Source organism: Electrophorus electricus, chromosome 21 (assembly GCF_013358815.1).
Source record: "Electrophorus electricus isolate fEleEle1 chromosome 21, fEleEle1.pri, whole genome shotgun sequence".
Taxonomy (NCBI): Eukaryota; Metazoa; Chordata; class Actinopteri; order Gymnotiformes; family Gymnotidae; genus Electrophorus; species Electrophorus electricus.
The window spans coordinates 1,798,215-1,818,710 of NC_049555.1; the positions used below are offsets into that span (position 1 = coordinate 1,798,215).

Genomic DNA, 20,496 nt, shown 5'->3' on the forward strand with positions numbered 1-20,496 from the left:
AGATTTACATCCACAGGACCGCCCCAACACACAAACTCAGACACATACAAACACTTGTAACTCAATAAGGACACCAAGAGAATATGTAATGGAAGGACACTGGGGTCTAGAAAGCTGAGACGTCTCATTGCTAAATCTGTCATAATACAAGGAGAGCGAAAATAAGGGCAAGCCAATGGGGTGAGAAACCTTGGACCTTTTACACATCAATCTGGCATGCAGAAAATCCTCTGTGGTCTTCAGGGACATATGTGAACTTCAGACCTGCTGGGCAAAAAGCCAATGTCCATATCCAAGTATATAGGTAATAAGTAACTGTTATTGTCCCAGATGAATTCAAATAAATGTATACCTCAAATAAACATTAAAAACTAAATGTATGTTGCCACATACAGTACCATTAGAAATGGTCAGCAATGGTTTTGCTTCCTGCTTCCTGTTTATCATGTATTTTTGCAGGCTGAATCCAAATACTTTTTCAGAATATTTCTGAATAAGTAATATATATTTCATTAAATGTTTAATTGCCCTGTCATTTAAAAACCATACATGATAGAAAATGTCTAAACAGATTTGAATTGAGCATAAAAAGTACTATAAGGTCTATCTATTCAATTTTGAGAAGCAAAAAAGGTTCAAATTTTATTGTGCAATGCTATTAGCACCCTTGGTATAAATTAGAAAAAATGGCCATCCGTTACTATGTATTTTACTGTAGTATAAAAATGATGCATCAAATTATAAAATCCCTTTCAAACATCTTTCCAAGTGGGACAGATCAGAGAATGCAGAAATGGAAGCAAGTTACTGACCTTCATAGTACACTACCTCTAAATATAGCTAGACACAAAAATTTATATTTCTATTCTATTTAATATTTGGACATTATCTTAGATGCTAAGACAACTGCCTCAACTGCCTCAACTGCCTGTACCTGACTTGATAAGGACATATGCTTGAAAAGGACACATTTGTTCCTGTACAGCGTGAAAATAGTTTGTGAGGCAACAATTCTGAAAGAATCACAGTTGGCTATGTTGTTATGTCAAGTTATATTGGTTGTACCAGTGTTCACCAAGACTCAAGACTTATGATAAGATGTCACATCTATGCTAACTAGCTATTTGGAAGCATTGACAGAAGAGATCCAGTACTCTTATCAAATCCCAAATGCATGCACCTGTAAAAAGTCTAAACTGAAAATTATAACCTGGACAAAACTGAATAGAATATAGGCAAAGATGTTAGGAAGACTACATTTTAAATAAATAATCTTCTAAATGTCAGACATCTCTCTTTTCTGTCTGAAGTATGAAGCAATCCTGCAAGGAGGGGCCAATTTCAAAATGAAATTAGGTTAGATTGATTACATAACCAGCAGCTGTGGTTAAGCATGCCACTGCATCATCCACTCAGATTAGGAGAGTTATCCAACATGCATTGGCGCCACCGGCATCATGATGACATAATTCGTTAAAATCTTGCGAGAGGGAAGCGGCTGCAGGTTTCAAAACAGTTGCTCTTCACCTGGCTGCACAAGCTAAAAGTCTTGATCCCGACAGAGCTTAATCTGCATCGGCTGCTAGCTCTCATGGGGCTTGCTGACCACAAAGTCAACCCACCCTTGTGAATTAGAGCTAGAGTTTCAGGCCAGCCAAACCTGGTGCTAGAATAGTTATGATGACGTGAAATTTACATGTCATTTTCACATGTGAGAAAATGTGTGAAAACATATATGAAAATGTGACAATGTCCAGTGAAACAGGTCATTGTCCAGAGTTTCCCTATCTGAGATGCGCTGCATGTTTCAGAGGTATATTTATCATGCCCTCACCTGCTCTGCCTCGCCTGTCCCCTGACGCCATCTCAAGGGTCATCCATTACTGTAGTCACTGAAGTGTAGTGTGTTATATGAATCCCCAAATAAATCAGTTCATTTAAATGTGTTTACTGCTGAGGGTGAGTGCGTTCCGATGGAAAAATGCTCTCCAAGTCCTTCTCTCCTGCCATTGGCTGTAAGGGGCCACTCATGTGATGCATTTGCTACGCACTTCTGAGTTCCCATGGAAAGTGGGCGAGGGTATGTTGAAAACTGGTTTTGAAATGGTGATGCATTCTCATTACAGGAAATATGGTTTAGGTGGTTTAGGTGAGGGGAGTCATGGCTTGATGCAAAACTTGCGCTGCGGAAATCGTTTTGTTTATAACCTGCGTTTAGATCGCTGTTCACCTAACTGTTCAGATAACAGTCAGGTAGCAAGTTCATTGTTTGATCAAATCTGTTGAAGTTCCTTGAATCTATTTCAGGGTCAGAAGTTCAAACCAAATCAAATCAAATTTATTATAGTCTTGTCCCGATGGTGTGCACGTGTCCGAAACCCATCCCACGAGAGAACATCCATCAAGGGCAATGGAGAAGTAGTTGGCTGGGGTGGAGGTGTGGTGGGCTACAGCATGGGGCATCAGGGGGTGGTGGGAGGAGCCATGGCAGCTGAGACGGGTTGAGGTTCACCAATCTCCTCATCTCTTCAGCCAGTCGCATAATAGAAAATGCTCTTTTCACACATGGAGGCTCATTCGGACATTTGCTGGACTTTGTACAAGAGAGCTTGCATGATGAATTCTGCGCAGTATTATCTGGTACAACCAATTTGGACATTTGCATTCTCCTCTGGAAATGTTCTGGGTTACCTTGCATGTCTGAAAGGGCCTATAGTAGTTTGAATGAACTAACAATATAACTTTCAAAAACAAGATAATTGATCCTGAAATTGAGCAAACCACAGCATCATGATCCTCTGAGACATGAGTAATATCCTGTTATTCAGGATGTTAGTCTTCATTCTTCTACTTCACTGGCTCCCAGCAAATCACAGTGTGTCTCTGTAGCAGATGAGTAGTGCAAGAAAGTGCTCCGAGCAGCCAGCAGGGGCATCTGACACTATACCAGCACTGCAACAGTACACACTTACACAAATGCCCCCTCTCCTTCAGTCATATGTCTCAGGTGAAGTGGAAACCCCCTGCCTGGTTACTGCTCCCTGGATTTAGGGCAAGTGGTTTTATTTTTGGTATGACTCGATCTCAGTGCCCTGGGGCTCAACTCTGAAGCTCTGCACCCTGAGAACACAGAACTGGAGCTGCCACACATACCCTGCTAACTTCTCACAGGTAAATGTAATTAATTATGCATGCCCACTTTCTAAACAAAAGTATTCATGAAACATACATTGAAAACATTTATCCATAAATACACTAGTCTCTACATAGCATTTGCTTCTATAATGCATTATGAATGTGTGCAGTGAGAGATTTCTGTGGTTTCTTTTTTCCCTTCGCACAGAAACTGCACTTAATAACTTAGGTTATTAATATTGTTTATTTAGTTTAACAAGTTATTAATTACTCTTTCTTTTTTTGAGCTGGGATGGAAAGTATGCCACGTATCTGCGCTACCAAAGCCAAAAACGGTGGGGGTGCAATGGTTTTAGATGTCAGTTCAGGTCTCAGATCAGTGAGATGCTCTAGATCTGTTCATATGCACCAACAGAAGTTATTACTGCATATCCTAGAACAGTGTTAACTTAAAAAAGATAAAAGGTGGGATTGTTCTTTAACAATCACAAAAAGGCACTCTACTTTCCTTTGATTTGCCTGTATAATTTATTCGACTGCAAGGTTAATAACTGGACAGCAGACATCCAAGTACATTATAATATGAATGAGCAGAGACTATTAGTGAACAGTGTCTTCATATGACTCAAAATACAGAGAGGAGCAAAAATAATCAGGCTAAAATTTAGTGACTTATCTAGATTGCAAGGCTTAAAAGAAAAGACATTTAGTTCAATGCTGAGCATAATACTTTTTAGAGAAATTAATAGAATTAATTCAGAAGAAAGTCCAGTGTCATTGCTTCAGAGATCTTCAGGGTCCTACTGGCCTGGAAGAGGAGAGATATAGAGGAGGGATATTTGGAAATTATTCTAAAGCATTTAGCAAATGTATCATAAGTAAAAGAATGTTGAAAATTATAGACATCCTGAATGTCAAGTCAAATTCCAAAATCTTTTTTACTAGATCAATTATAAACCCTTTCTTACTTAAAGTAAGATAATTAATCAGCATCACAATAGATTGTATAAAATGTTTTCATTTTAAGTATATTTTCAGCACTATTTGAAAATATTCTAACACCTATTTACCCAGCAAAAATGTTTTTGCTTTGCTGTAGTTTTGTTAATTGTACAGATGAGGTCTCAACGCTGAAAAGCATATATTGGTTGTAGGTTGTGTATTTTGCAGCATCTACCAAAGCAATTGAGTAAGGAAAGCTGCTGGTATGTGACCTACATCAATGTGGGAAATTTAAAAACATATTTAAGTATCAATATTCCCTTGTAGGATATCCTGCTTGTGTCAGTTTTAAACATACTCAAAAATATTCTCACAACTGATTAATCTATCTTTTCATTAAATCTTATGGTGAGCAATGCACATTTATGAGTTGAGGTGCATGTACAACTAAAACATGCTAAATGTCAAACGTGTGTGTGTTTACTGTAGGAAGTGAATTGCTGATGGCTGTAAATTATGGTAGCCAATCAGACCTGCTCTCCCAGCAATACCCCCCTCCCCTCCTGCCCAAGCCTGGGAAGGACAATGCCCGTCTGCAGAAGCTTATCAAGAAAAAGTCCAAGAAAATAGGTGGCTCCTCCACTCAGACACCCATACCGTTCCGGTCAAACTTGTCACCTGTGAGTGAGGCGAGTGCAGATCAGGAGTACAGTGGTCTCTCCTCTCCCCCTGCAACCCCAGAGACTCCTCGCTACAGCAGGACACTTGACTCCTTTCTGACTCAAGAGTCAGGCTTTTTTCCCAGGGCTCTTGACTCACACAACTCTAGCTTCCCATACCTTTGCTCAGCCTATAGTCGTCACTACAGTTCCACTCCGACTCTGTCTTCACAGATATATTCAGCTGCTATACCATCATCTGATCGCCAAATAGCACCTCTCTATACATGCTCTTCTTTTTTGTTTGATGATGACAGCGAGCTAGCCACAGATGTTGAACCTGCTCTGTCTTCTGAAAAAGCCTTCAAGCAAATATTCACACCGAATACACCAGAAATCTCTAACACTGCAGAAAATCAGGAACCACAAATCCCTGTATCATTTAATTTTGTTCAGACAAATCCTTCTGCAGATACTTATATAGCCTCCATTGAAACACAAGCATCAGCCTTGACTCAGCCAACTGGTCCACATTTGGCTCCAACAAGTGCTCCTACATTTGTCCACAGAACAGTAAGCCAGTCTTATGGAGGTTGGTCTACAAATATTGCACGTCCACTGGGCAGTTATCATCTGAAAAATGATCATGTCATGAAAACAATTTCAAATGAATCTCCTGCATCATATGGATCCACTGACAAGATTTTAAATATGAAGAACTCATCAGATTTTCCGCAAAAGACAATGTATACTTCTAAGGCTACGTTTTATGAAATATCAAAGCCACTTCCTCAGAATAGTAGTGTATTAAATTCAACATATCAAGTGTCTGTTTCACAAGGAGTCAAACTAATATCCTCAGAGACTAAAGGATCTGCAACTAAAGGATGTATAGAATCAACTTTTTTTGATCATCAAAATCAGAATGAACAAAATTCCTGTGCTAATAAATTTTCTTCACACTCTGCATCATCCAAGGATGTGCCTGTCTTTGTGCCTAATACTCATGGAACCAAAATGCAGAATGATCAGGAGATAATATCCACAATACCCATTATTTCACCAGAGAATTTTCCAGTAAAACTAAATAATGAAATGTTGGAACCAGCTGTTGAACATAGAGTGATATTATCTACACCCAATGGATTACTTCACTTGGACACTGAAGAAACACCTGCAATTTTTAAAGAATATTCTAAGAAACACTTGACTTCAAAACTGCCAAGCAGTAAAATTTCATCGTCTAAGACTTTCTCAACTGAAACTTGTATGGAAAAATCAAGACAACATGAAGTGTTTGCCTCTACATCTAAACAGGAGTATAATATGTCTGAGGATTGTGGTTTACATATACCAGTGTTGACATCAAAGTCTTGTTTAGTGACAGCAGAAAATAGCATTTCAAGAGCTACTCCTCATACATATCAAATACCAAACAACCCTGTCTATTGGTCACCCAAACCTTCAGTACAATTCCTTAGACAAGAGAAACCTGACAATGTACAAAGTCCTCAGAACATCCCTAAAATAAAATCAACATACTATGGATTGACTCCAGCAGAATATATTGCTTATGGTGGAATTAAAGCTAACACATGTAATGGTCGGCCAGAATCTCTGCTTCAAACATCTGACAGTCCTAAACATGCACAAAGTAATTCTTCAATGTCAAAATCAGCTATTGGATTATCTAGTGATTCATTCTTGCAAGCTATTTCAAGTGATGAAGTGTTCACTGAAATGTCTGAAATCTTTGAAACTGGCTTGCCACAAACTTCAAAACCACAAATGTCAGACTCCTGTGGAACATTACAGGCTATAGATTCTTCAAACATTCTAAACAGCAAGGCACAACTGATAAAATCAATCAAAAACCCTACTCCAGATACAGTAAAGCCTGCTTTGAAGGAAAAATGTGCTAAATCTGGAATATCATCATTTTTAGCTGTTAATCATGAATCTGTAAATTCTGCCAGTGTTGTATGTGGGGTAGAAACTCAAAGAGCACCTACCCTAGGAGATCTGAGCATTGGCACCTCTTCATCTATGGCATATGAAGAAAAAATGCCAACTAGCCCTTTTCCCATGGCACAGTCAGATATTCCAAACTTAAACACGGCTGGATTGTCAACAAAAAATTTTTTATCAATACAAAATATTCCAATGCAAGCAACAGGGGCAGAGAATTTATCAAAATCTGTATATCCGACAGAAATATTTGACCCTGTCTCTGTGCTGACAGCCCTTATACCAGTTCCATCAAAGTCCAAAAAGGATTCTGTTTCTCTAGAGACAAAACTCACTGAAACACAAACAAATCCCAAATCTTCTAGTACAGTCAATTTGGCTAAGAACTTCTCCAGAGCAACAGACAGCCTGACATCAGTTAAAAATGGAAGTAAACCATTGCAGTCCACTAATACCAAAGTACCTGAAATGCTACATACACACACTAGGGAGTCCATTATAATCACTGCTGATTTAAAAACTACTAGCATCCCAGGTACACCAAATAAACCAGGAGCTTTCTCAAAGCCAGCTTCACCTAAAAGTTCAGACTCTTGTCAGATAGATTGCTCCAAGTCAAACTCACCTATACCTGTATTGTTTTCTTCAGTACATAACCCACACTATTTGGAAACCTCAGCAGTTCCTAGACTGTTGACTCAGAACAACCAAAGAATTGAAAGCTTTTATGTGCCTTTTCAAGATGCCACAGCTCCTCAAATTCTAGAGCAAAATTGCAATACCACAGTTTCATCAGACAACCAGCCACTCACCAAACTTGCTGTGAACACCAGCAGTTCAAGGAAGAATACTCTAGACAGCCAAGCAGCCACTGTGAATATAGCTACAAACCAGCACCTTAAACCCATAGTCAGGAATGCTGCACACACTACAGAATGCAGCACTTCTATTACAGACCCAAGACCTTGCATATTTTCTGCTACAAACATTCATCACTCTATTAAAGTTGATACAGAAGCAAGAGCAGCAAAACAACATAGTGTTGACAAAAATTCATCCGCATCTTTATCAAATTCAACCAAACCTGAAGGTGTGGTCATCAAAGACATAGACTTCCCTTTAAACACATTAACAGAGTCTAAATACTCTGTAGAACATTCTATATCACATACCAAATCACTTAGCAGGGAAGCATCTCTCAACAAACCAATCAGTACCAGGAACAACCTTGCAAAAGCGTTGCTTAAAGCAGCAAAATCTGTTACATCCTCTATAGATACAGAAACAAAAATTCCTGTTAATGTCACTATTCCATCCAAAACAAAGTCTACCATAGAATCAGAATCAGAAATGCCAACAAATTTAAATGAATCCAGTACTATTACATATGCTGAAGTGTCTGATCCTGTGACTATTCACTGTAAGACTCTCATGCCCAACTTCAGAACAGATTCACCCACAAACACGCAAGCTACAACTCCTCAAACTGAAGAATCCAGTGTGAATAGGACCAGTCTACATAATGCACAGGACATGGCCAAACAACATATAAACTTTGAACACCCAGAGGTTGTGGAGAAGGGAGGCATGAAGAAGGCAGAAGTAAGCCCAAAGCAGAAGCCTAAGGGCCTAAAAGCAAAACTTAGTGGCTGGTCCCGACTGAAGAAGCACATGGTAGTGGAACCGGAAAAGCCCAATTTTCCAGAGCCAGAACAAGAGAAAGAGAATGACAAGACCATTGGGTCTGAAGAGGAAATGATGAGTCATGATGTGATGGAAAAAAAAGCAGCCCCCAGAGCTCTGAAAATGTGGGATGCTGTACTCTTCCAAATGTTCTCCACCAAGGAAAACATAATGAAGCATATCCATGGCAACAAAATTGAAGTAGACAAGAGAAAAACATCAAAAGACAGCTCACCAGAAGTCCCGTCATTTGTGCATCGCCTACCAATCCTTCTCTACAGTCCTCGCTTTGATGCCCGCAAGCTAAAAGAAGCAGCTGAAAAACCTCTTACCAAAATTGCCACAGTATTTGAGAGGAGTTTGTTACACCGTAAAAATGAAGGGGAAGAGCCAAAAGACTTTAACAGGACAGCCAAAGGATTTGGTACAGCAAAAACAAAGACAAGTGATCTTTAGTTGTTCCACAGATATAATTAAATAGTAATCATTAAAATTTGGGATATGTCAATGACTAAATTGGGAGAAAACTGGTAAAAAAAAATAAAATAAAATCCAGTTTATTTTAATTAGTAAACTAGAAATATTAAGGTGTTAAAATGAGAGGAAAATATTCCCAAATATTTGAACTGCAAATGAGCCAATTTTTGGCATTTTTATGGAAAGGAAGTACTGTAGTTTAGTTTGTAGGATTTATAGCATTTGGCATATGCTTTAATCCAGAGTTATATACATATAATAATCAACAGACATCAGGTAATCAAACCCATGACTTTAGTGATTAATAACTTGAGCTACCTGATACCAGTTGAGCTACAGGAGTACCATGTACTTGTCATTTGTTTTGATTTCACATATTACAGAGAAGAAAATGACTAAATTTGAGCTGAATGCAGTGGACATGGACTAAACTGTAACTGGATACAATGATGTGACTACAGAAGTAACAACTTTTTCAGGAGACCTACAGTGCCAGGCCAGAGTCCTGTTATAATAGTCTCTGCACTCTAAGTAAGACTGGTACATTCCTGCACTTGCAAGGAAGGAATGAGGGAGTGAAGGCTCCAGCTGATCAGGCTGTGGCAGACAGTTGACAGAGACACATGACACATAATTTGGGGTCTGAGAAAGAATGAGAAAGTCAAAATAAAGAACTGAGAGGACAGCTGGAGGTCTGGTGAGCTAGGAAATGTTCTAGCACAGAATGGTTTAGAATGTGCCATCTCAGCAAGATGGCATCAGTGCCATGAAGTGGAACCGGTATTAGAACGTTTATTATGATATTACAAAGGCTAAGCTTCTGTTCAGAGTGGGAATGGGTGGTAAACAGAGATGGGTTTATTTTTCATGCATGTTTTTGAGACTTTTTATTATAGATATTTTGTTTCATAAAAGGTTAGTTTTGTTTCCTGATGAGTGGTGTAGATATAAAAATGTTTGACATCAAAATGTTACATTAATGCCACTAGTATTTGTCAGGGTTAATACTTCAAATGAAAAAGCTTAATTTCTCTGTTATAGTAAATCTTCACAGTGGTTGAAATGTAAGCAATAGTTAAAATACAAAAAATATATACAAAATAAATAAATATTTGACAGAATTGGTGCTCCTATTACTGGTCTCTCTCTATTTTTGTTGTCAGAAGTTATTTATCAGTGATTCTGCTTGTGTTTTTATTTTGTTTGTGCAAATATTTTGTGTAAGTACAGAGTGCAAACATGCACAATGTAAATGATTTAGTCATGGTCATTTCTTGTTTTGTTTTTATGTGCTAATTAATATGGCAGCTTTAACCCTAGGTTTCATTCGGAATATTTCGCGGCCAAATTGCTTTTCACCACCGTGTGATTAACTGATGATTATCTCTGCACATATATGCACTCTATATAAAAGATCATTTCATTCAGTCCAAAATGTTTAAGTGTAGTAGACTAGAGGCAGCAGCTGCTGTTTCATTTACAACAGCAGGGTGCATTCACAAAGGAAAGGAACATGGTGAAAAGCTCTCACCTTACAAAGGAAAGGTGCCGATACAAATAACTTACAAGAACTTTTTATAGACAAGAGTCTATAGCTTTATAAACCTCCTGCTTATAGCTACACAAAATAAGGAATAAATGCAAATGCTCAGCAAAGATTTGATCAGCTGTCAGATTACAGTATAAAGGGCACTTTCTTACTTTGTTTTCTATTTGTGTGATTGATACTGTCACTATCACCAACCAAAACCTTTTCATATTTCCCATGGCCAGTCTCAACAAATTTGAACTTCTTCCCCAAGCTTGCCTAGAGTGGGAGGAAAACAAAAATAAAAGTCTAATATTCATATTTATTCATATATTGGAGTAAATGAAAAAATATGTACATTTCATGGTATCTGTTAAGTCCATAGAGCAAAGCTCTGTAGTAGCCTCCACTTTTGTTCAGAATGGCATTGAGTGCTTTACCTTCCCTTCTGGTTTCTTTGTTGAAGATGTCTCCAGTGTTTCCCACATGGTCTTTTTGAGTCGCACATCACCAGACTTCACCTCATTAGGCTGACAGGAGAGAACAGCTGTGGTTGGAACATTTATCGTGTTTTATTCACTCATTAACTATTAGTAGCTAAAGCTTCAGGTGAAAGGTCTTAAGTGAAAAATTATTTGTTTTGCAACCAACCAGCAGATGACTGTGTCAGTATGTTGGAGGGTTGAGTGTTACCTGACAGCAGGAAAGACTAAGTAGAACAGCATATATAGCCAGAGTAGAAATAAGAAAGTTGAGGGTAAGTTGGAAAGAGATGAAGATCCAGCAGATAGAGACTGCAATGGGTAGATTCTTAAATGATTAAAAACTTGAGATTTTTTCATTTAGCTTTTGAGGTCCAGGTTTTACTGACTGTTGGTTTGGAAGAGGGGCTTTTGCAATGGACATCAGGGCTACCCTTCACCCATTGAGTGATCAGATCTGCCACACCCACGTTCAGGCCTTCAGTATCCTGAATTAAAAATCACAAAAGTATTCCTAAAATTCCTGTTGCATTTCAAGCAAGAAAATTATGATTTGATCATTTTCCCCATATTACATATAAGTTATTAAAGAAATAGTGTTTTATTATAGTGGAAGTATAACAATTTATAATGCAGTGTTATAATAATGTGTACACCTTTATATATTTGGAATATAAGTACAAATCTAGTATATAAAAAATTAGATAGAATTTTGTCCAACTTAGATGATGGTATTTAAAATAGTTCTAAGTAAAACATCATGAACATAGTAACAAATTCACATACTACTCAAATAATCTAGTATTCAGTACTCATATTCTCATTAATTCAGTCATATATACATGTACCTATTCATCCATGTTTTCAACTGCCCATTTTAGTGAATCCACATATAAGACACTACGTCCAACAATTACGGTTAAAAACACCAGAAGGAACATACATTGGGGGTGAAATGCTCAGTGCCATTGTTACACATTACCCCAGGACAAGGACATCTCATTAGGAGCTTGCCCAGACATTGTCTGGACATACAGGCATGTGGGAGCAATACACACTACTGAGTCACGTTATGAGTTGCCATAATGACTGTGTTTTCAATTTTTATTTAGATTTTTGGTATGATTCTGAATCCAGCCCTCATGGGTTGAAGATTTTGGTTTCCATTGTAATGTTATTTTGTTCGCAGCGAAGTACAAAATTTATATCAGTAAACATTTTCAGCTTGAATCTTTCATTCATTGAAAGCCAATGTGTGATTTAAGTGTTCCGGTATAGGCTTAGATATGTGGTTTAATTCTGATGGCAAAGCATTAACATGGCAGGTACCTTAGTGGATAGAACCTTCTGGTTCTGGTTCCAGGTTTCTCCCACCTCAAACAAGTTCTTCCGGGCCGCTAGAGGTTCTGGGCTGGCTGCTAAGTCCATAAGAACTTGTTTTGTGTCTCTTGCTTCTTGACCACTCAGCTACAGATGCGCATACAGCCACACCCACACAAACACATGTACGGTGTTAGATGGGTGACATTCTCAGCAAGCAGCTGAAGACTGACTCACTCATTCCATTTCTCATAGAGGAGTCAACGAGTTGCTGACACTACAACACACTTACAAGAGATGCTCATCCCATGTCTGATAATGGAAATGGATTACAGCCACACTCATTCATTGCAAGGGTAGAATAATCACAGATACAGTCATAACTAGCAATCCTTTTCAAAGTAATACGAGAGATTGGATTTTGGCTCCTGGACTGGATTGTCCAGAGTACTCATTGTCTTGATCCAAATCTTAAGCGTTAAATGTTAAATGACATTTGTGAAAATGCCATCGGTATAATCCTGTAGGTGACTCTTTCTGTACCTCAACTGCGTGGTTGTACTGTTCCAGTCGGCTATCAATCTTAGAGATGGTCATTGGCGGTTCAGTCTTCTTAACGCTGTTACTGTTTTAAAAAGCACATTTAAATTTCAATCTGATGGTTCAAATAAATTTCATTAATAACCACACCTCTGTAACCAAGAAATGATCCTAATTAGTGAAAAGGGGAGCTTTTTCCAGGGTTGTCTCTGTAGACAATATAACCACATCTGAGAAGCCTTGGTGAAGCTTATTTAGCAGGGATGTGCAGAGCACAGCATTTGTATAAGTATTTATTTAGGCAGCAAAATAATTTGTATTTGTATTCAAATAGAAATGGAAATACGTGTCACAATCCTGTTTGTTTCATTATGCTTCAATTTTAGGATATTGTGTGTTAATTTTAGTATATGGAGTGTTAATATAAATGCTCTTCAATAAACTACTGAAGATCACTACAAGTAGTGTCAGAATGCAGTTTCTTCTCTATTTTATATTTAAAATGTTTAAAAATCCATGTTGCAAAATGGGGTTGGGGACAGGAACTGCATGGTCAAAAATACACTGCTAACTATGGAAGAAAGTTAACTAGCAAACAATAGAGCTAGCAATGGAGCCAACTAGCAATGGAACTTGCTGTCTGCAAAAAGGAGTGTAGCCTAACAGGCTATGCATTTATCTCAATCCTTGTCAAGATAAATAGGCATGTACATAGATGCCATGTGTAAATAGGTGACAACTGTAGATGCTATTCAAAACAGTCACACAAAAGGAAAGCCTACTTCTACACTGCCAACAATACAGGCCATGTTACAGAACTCATATGAAAATGCTAGCCTAATCTCTTTCCAGTCAAACACACTTCACTGCAACTGCAATAGCAGTACAGCAACTGTGCCAGAATAGCTATAAATAGCATTCTACTTCTCGAGTGTTATATCTGCAACTGTGTGACACCGTGTGTGCTGATTTGAGCAGTGAGCACAGCATGCAGGTGAACTAGCTATTAACTACTCTGACAAAGCTGACGTGGGAGAAAGCTCTTACTCCTGGTCAAAAAGCACTGCCAGTCCAACCAGAAAACAAACAAAATACCAATGTCATAATAAACTACATCAGGAAACCTGTTAAGATAAAAAAAAAATAATAATAATCAAAAAACGCTGCTCATTTTCAGTACCTGTTCTCTCTCTCTCCTCTACTCTCTCCCCTCACAGTCTAACACCACAATCCAGAACATGTTCTGCTGATCTTGTTCTGTTTGCTAACCTCACAAATCACTCTAACCACATTAAGCTTGAGAGAGTTTATGTTTTATAACTAAACCCACCTATTCTTGACAGAGCGACTCAGACATTCAGTCCTCTCAGAAATCTGTAAGTGAATAATACCATAGCATTAGAAACACATTTAGCTCCCCCTTGTCTGGATTTTTAAATGTCTCTATGTGTGAATGCAGGTGAATGCCTTTGAGTGTTCAGCAATATGCAGACATGCAAAGCCATTATACACATATACACACACAAGCAGCAAGCCAGTGACTCACCGAACACACATAACCTTCTGTCAGACCCTCTGTATCCTCATCCTGAAACCAGCAAGCACACACAAATGTACACAAAGCCACACACATACACATACATGTGTGTGTGCACACACACACAGGCACATAAAGAGCTACACATACACACTCAACATCTCAGCAGAGACTTTGATGACCACATGCAACAAACAGAAATAGCTCAGTGTGCTTATGTATATGTGTGTGTGTGTTTTTTTTTCATTTACTGACAGAGAGCACATCACCTAACACACACACACACACACACACACACACACACACACACAGAGAGAGACCCACACAAATTTGCACATGTTGGTAATCACAATGCAGGTTTGACAAGCAAGTTTAAGGTCATCAGCAGTGAGGCTTATTAAAAGATTAATTGAGATCATAGCCCTATTACCAGTAGCGCTCTATAACGAAGTTTACCATTGTTGTGTGGTCTACCGTATCACAAAACTAACTAAATTGACTGATCTGTGTTCAGGAAATGGTTAATGTGTGCAAACCTTCATGAAGCAAACCTTCATGAATTCCACAAAATAAAGCGAAAATATTTAGTTCTGAACTCCTGTAACTAATCTTAAAATAAATGTGCTTTGTAGACTCTATTAAAAATATATCCTTTATAAGAATAGTTCTTATAGTGTTACAAATATGTCTGGCTAAAGCTCTGGCCTTAGAGTGGAAATTTTTTTTTTTTTGCATATTTAAGTGCTTAACAGATAGTATAAGGTTAAACAATTTTATATATATATATATATATATATATATATATATATATATATATATATATATATATATATATATAAAATTACTAAAGGAATTCTAATAAAAGATTATACCATTGCATTATACTCATATTTGCCTCTGTTATAAGTATTGAAATGTTATGTCGTATGGTGTAATGCAAAGTTGTGTCCAAGGACATTGCACAAAAATTATCTACTGCAATCCAAGTGTTGCTTTGTTTAACGTCATCTTAAGAGCTACATTGCACAATAGTTGTTAATGCAATGAGTTGTCACAAATACTGTTACAGTTGTACACAGTAAAAATGTAATGTCAGTAAATAATAATCAATAAATAGATTATCATGAGCTATGCTTTGACGCTGTTAGGTGTTGTGTTATCTGTGCAGCGTTTACCATGAGAGTAGGACTCAGAGGGCTAAAAGGTTCATCTGCTTCAGAGCTAGACAAACTTAGCTTTTTTATCCTCTCCATCACATCTCTTCTCTTTCTCTCCCTCTCCTCTTCTCTCATCCTCTTCACTCTCTCTTCTTCTGTTTCCTCTTTCATTCTCCATTCTTCAGTCTGGGAAAATAAAATGGATTAGAAATCAAATTAATCTTGATGACAAATATTTTAGAGTGTGGGTGTGTTTTTGCGTATGTCTGCAACTGTGTGTGGCTTTGCGCTATATGTGGGCCTGTGGGCATACTCATATGTGCGTTAGTGTGTGTGTGTATATACCTCTTCTTGAAATAGTGACTGTTCTTCCTTCTCACTGTGGTGTGGGTTTTCACTGATCTCTAACCCTGTCACAGGCTCTCCCTCAACCAAACTACATTAGAGAGAGAGAGAGAGAGAGAGAGAGAGAGAGAGAGAGAGAGAGAGAGCGAGAACAACTTTAATCTGCATAAAGCAACATGACAGAAAAGGATGAAAGATATTTTATTTTACCTGTTTGCACTGAGCAGAGAGCTTTCCACAACAGAGTCCATGATTCATGTGACTTTGCTTTATTAACTGAACATAGGAAGGATGCATGCTTGAAGGAAGTTGTGTAACACACCTAGAGGTGGCTAAGCCTTTCACAACTCAGTGAAATGTGGTATGTACAATTTTTAAAGGATTATAACCATTCTGATACAGAATCTGCTCTTGTTCACCTAATGAATCATTGTAATTAGGTTATGAAAAGATAAAATTATCCTATATGTGTTCTCTCTCTGCAAAGTCTGTTTCATGACATAGTATTGTCTAAAGAGACAGACAAAAAGTACTTCAAGCTATGTATTATTTTTTTATATTTTAACTTTATTTACTGATAAGTTTTTTGTCTGTAGTGTATCAGTACCATGGCATGCTCTTTAAAGCTTCTTCCTGCCGAGCAGTAATATCACATCTTACTTCCTGTTGGAGGCGTGGTTTTGAGGTACAAGTAATCCTCATCTCTTTCCTCTTTTCCCTCACCTGGCACCAAAACAAAACGATCATCCTCTATTGTTTGTAAACAAACAATGTCAGTCTACTAACTGATTTACGTACTGAAAGAAGTAGAGTGGGATTGCTTAAATGACAGTGATGACAACTACTTGCACTTTTGCTTGTGTTGTATCTCTGACTCTCTCTGCTCTTAATTTGCATGTCCTCCTGCCTCGGTGTCTCCGATACCCAACCCCTTCCTTTCGCCTCTGTCATTACCACCATGCCGGACTCCTCTCTTTCTCTACTTCTCTGCTCTTCTCTTTCTTTCTCTCTGCATTCACCAGCCTCAACCCACTCATCCTCATCTTCCTCTCCGTCCTCATTTCGCTGCTGAGAAAGAGGAGGTGGGGTCAGGCAACATAGGGCAGAGTTGACATGGCCATTCGAGCCATTTATTTGTTGTTTACTGTGTTGGGCGGAGCTGTTGAATTGAGGCTGCAGTTGGTGGGCATTTAATTGTGCTTCCACTTTTCGAAGATTGTTTGTTTGACTCTGTTTCTCCACATGTTGTGAGAAACCAATGAGGACATCAGCATCCTCCAGAGATAACAAAGAGTCTTGCTCTCTTTCGCACCTGAAGAAGAAAGATGTATTCATTTTCCACAACAAAATATCTACATTACCAGTAATACTGAAAGATACAGGATTACTTGCGCTTATTTAAATATTTCACTACTATTGATTAATTGAATCCTTCTGTAATTAATTGTTGTTCAGTATTATACTTGTGTTTGTTTTAGAACTCTTTCAAGGTATCGACATTGACTCCTGTATCTAGCAGTATCCTGGTTCAATTGTAAATTGTACTCTGTTATGTGATACTGGTTAGGATGCATTCTATGAGTAGATAACCAAACAATTTTTAACCCTCTCTGGTTAAGAGCATCTTCTAAATGCTGTAAATGTAAATGAAGAAACCCTTAAAAGAGCAGTGTGCAATGGGTGGGGTCAGTGGATAAAGAACGTGGCAGAAAATCAAGATATCTTGCTACATTGTGCAGCATTCTGAGAAACTACCACTCCAGTTGGCAGGTGTTAGCTGCTCTGGGCAAAAGCATAAGCTAATTGTAAAAATATAGTAATAACACTGGGGATGGAATATTATCAGGGGAGAAAGTGTGGGTTTGATTACACTCACATAGTCAGAGAAAGCAGGTGTCAGCCAGAGCTCAGGGCCTGAGACTCCATGGAAACCAAACAAACAAACTGACACTTGTTTCCTGTTTCTATCCCTAGGCTCTTATCAGACACCTCTAACGCTGCTGTTGAATCATTCTCCTCTTTTTTAGTCTTTGTATGATAGATTAACCACAGCATGGTCTGAAATAAGGACTGAAATAGATTGCATTCATGTTTCAGTAGAAACATCTGAATACTGTGGAGTTGGGTTACAATGGACAATCAAAATTCACTGGAAGTGGTGGAACCCCTTAGTAGGGGGCTATTCCTTTAAATACAACACACATCCATACCATCTACCAGCATGGAGAAGAGCCAGTGGAATTTACCCTATAATGTTTGAGACAACAACATAGACCATGTTGTGGGTGATAAGAGGGGGTCAGCGGTCATGCTGGCAGAGGATAAGACCACATGAGCTTGCATTACTGACGGGCTATCCTGGCACAGTTGAGGCTTGCATCTGTCTTGTGCAGACACCGTCGAACTGGCTGCTCTCGCACGGCATCGGCGTTCCCTTTCAGACTCCTGTGCATCTTCCAAGCTCCGCTGAACTGTGATCCTGGGTACATATACAAACATACACACACATATACTGTTTATCGACAGATACATAGTATGTTCTTGTTGGTGACTTAAGCAGTATTGGCTCCTGCACTACTGAAATGCAAAAGATTATAAATTAATCATTCTGCGGTAGGCTAAGTTACTGAATGTTCTTCGAGAATGTTCCTCTGCCAATCTTAAATCCTTTTTGTCAAAATCCTACAATATCACATGGGTGTAGTCTATCACATGATGTAGTCAAATGATGCTATATTGCTACTGAAAATAAAAATATACTTAATGTGTTTTCTATACAATTCACAGAATATGCAGTTTTAGAGTTCTAATTGATTAAATGCTATATACTAATAACTTTTGTTGTTTTCAGTATTTAGTAATACAGTGATATATACTCAGGGCCTTTACTTTTGTAGTGGTGAATATGTAAGGTCCCAGGTTCTCTGTGTAATGTCAAAACCTGTACTTGTATTCTGTTATCACTAAGGTAACACATCTCCATGACTACCTCAGGGGGCAAGACAAGGGGTCACAAGAGATAGAATGGCAGAGGAACAAAGCAGGAAATGAACTATGAACAATAATGGACAGGACAGGAAATGCAGACAGGAGAGGAAATGCAGATATCATGCTGACAGGAAATGTTTCTCTGACATCCTGTAGACAAGTTGACCCCACAAAAGCGAGAAAATCAATTTGGTTCACCAAGATTTGTGACCACACTGAAGAACATAAAGTCTTTATTATGAAAACTTTCTTATTTTCCTGTCACTGTGGAAACATTTGTAGTTGTCTTCAATGTGAGACAATAAAACTGAATTCATCATAGAGTATGTTTATGAATACAGTGTTTTGGGAGCATATGATCCTGACATGTGATCTAAGCAGCAAAGCAGTCAGGAAGTGTGAGTTTACTCCCAGCTTTAGGCAAACATGGTGAGGCAAACACCCAGACCTGCCTACTCCAAGGACACATCTCGTCTGGTTAAATCAAACTCACCTCACTTTTAATTATTGTCACCTGGTCATTCCATTAAACTCCCCATTTTAACCAGACACAGCGAAGTATTGCATTTCCTGAGATGCACACTGAGTGGTTTCTGGTTCTCGTCCTGGTTCTTGAATTCTGTTTTCCATGCAGACTAAGCCTCCTGTCTGATCCCTCGGGACTTCCTGGACTCTGCCTATGCGTGATGACTCTGTACTGGATCGAACTGGAATTGGAATTTCCTCATACAGGCCTTCAGCACCTAAGGCACAGAGCTAACCCCACACCATCTACCCTTCAACAGCCTGCATAAAAAATTAATAAATATCTCTCACACTTAGATCCCCACTTCTCTGAGTGTTTATTATCATGAAAGTATACAAAACATACAAAAGTATACTTAAATGCAAAACTATGAACAGTTTGAGGTAACAAGGAGCTGTACAACATGTCTAAAGATAAAATAGATAGTAATGTTACATTTTTGCATTTTTCCATATCATATGTTATCGCGCTTTGACTAATTTAGTTTGCATTGTATCAAACTACTGTAGGAGAAATTTTATTGACTGTGTAATTAATATGTATCCTGTTTCTTTGTGTTTGCAAAATTACAACAAAGGTCTAGACTGAAATAAAAATTGCAATCTGAAAAGCAAAGGTGAAAAGTTCTTTTCACCTTTGTGCTGTGACAGTGATATCTCTTGCCGCATGCAGCTAAAATGTTTTACTGCACTGTAGTGCAATCTAAAACAAATAAACATTTTACAGATAGCATAAAATAAACAAAATCCATTTGGAAATAGAAGATCGCAACACAACTGCCCACCATGACTTGTGTTTGGCTAATCAGAATCTGATGTACGCAGAGAGGCCGGGATCAGATGTTTGGAATCTTGCTTGGAATTGCTATCATTATCTACAGGGAGCCCCAAAGCCATAAGTGACAGCATTACCTTTAGCACTTCTATGTAGAAATTCACTACTGAAGTACCAAAGCCAGACATAAATTTGTGAAACTCATGGTGGCTGCAAAAGTGAAAGAGTAACATGTATTACATAGCTGACTGTAACTAGAAACTCTGAAACTCTAGAATAACTGAAAACATTTGACTGGGTGTGCAATGTCAGCTCTATTCTGCAAAGCAGATGTTGGCTGTGAGTCTGTATGTCATTTATGTGGTATGCAATTGTACTTGTGTTGACAACTCAGTAAAACCTAAAAAAAAGGGCACATTTTTTAAAGTAAGCTCT

At 38.2% G+C, this 20,496-nt stretch overlaps 1 protein-coding gene and 1 long non-coding RNA gene across 5 annotated transcripts in view; one reads left to right on the top strand and one right to left on the bottom strand.

The window, feature by feature from the left end:
* Positions 1-3,644: 3,644 nt before the first annotated feature.
* Positions 3,645-20,496, bottom strand: part of lsp1b (lymphocyte specific protein 1 b) — an 18,017-nt gene continuing 1,165 nt past the window's right edge. Inside the window, exons 2-14 of one of the 4 annotated variants that reach the window (XM_027010469.2) lie at positions 18,124-18,252; positions 16,572-17,085; positions 16,381-16,496; positions 15,774-15,864; positions 15,447-15,614; positions 14,281-14,322; positions 14,065-14,108; positions 12,738-12,819; positions 12,204-12,341; positions 11,264-11,362; positions 10,833-10,922; positions 10,566-10,671; positions 3,645-3,943 (exon numbers count right to left, since the gene is read on the bottom strand). In XM_027010469.2, the coding sequence (XP_026866270.2) occupies positions 3,936-3,943; positions 10,566-10,671; positions 10,833-10,922; positions 11,264-11,362; positions 12,204-12,341; positions 12,738-12,819; positions 14,065-14,108; positions 14,281-14,322; positions 15,447-15,614; positions 15,774-15,864; positions 16,381-16,496; positions 16,572-17,085; positions 18,124-18,252 (1,627 nt within the window). In that variant the 3' untranslated portion in view covers positions 3,645-3,935. Of the gene's footprint in view, positions 3,944-10,565; positions 10,672-10,832; positions 10,923-11,263; positions 11,363-12,203; positions 12,342-12,737; positions 12,820-14,064; positions 14,109-14,280; positions 14,323-15,446; positions 15,615-15,773; positions 15,865-16,380; positions 16,497-16,571; positions 17,086-18,019; positions 18,087-18,123; positions 18,253-20,496 lie in introns of those variants that run through there. The other 3 variants (XM_027010471.2, XM_027010473.2, XM_027010470.2) reach the window with 3 other exon arrangements.
* On the top strand, positions 16,045-19,582 carry LOC113577688. The gene is made up of 4 exons (XR_003410662.2): positions 16,045-16,134; positions 16,370-16,458; positions 17,748-18,256; positions 19,396-19,582. It is a non-coding gene; the product is annotated as an uncharacterized LOC113577688 (long non-coding RNA).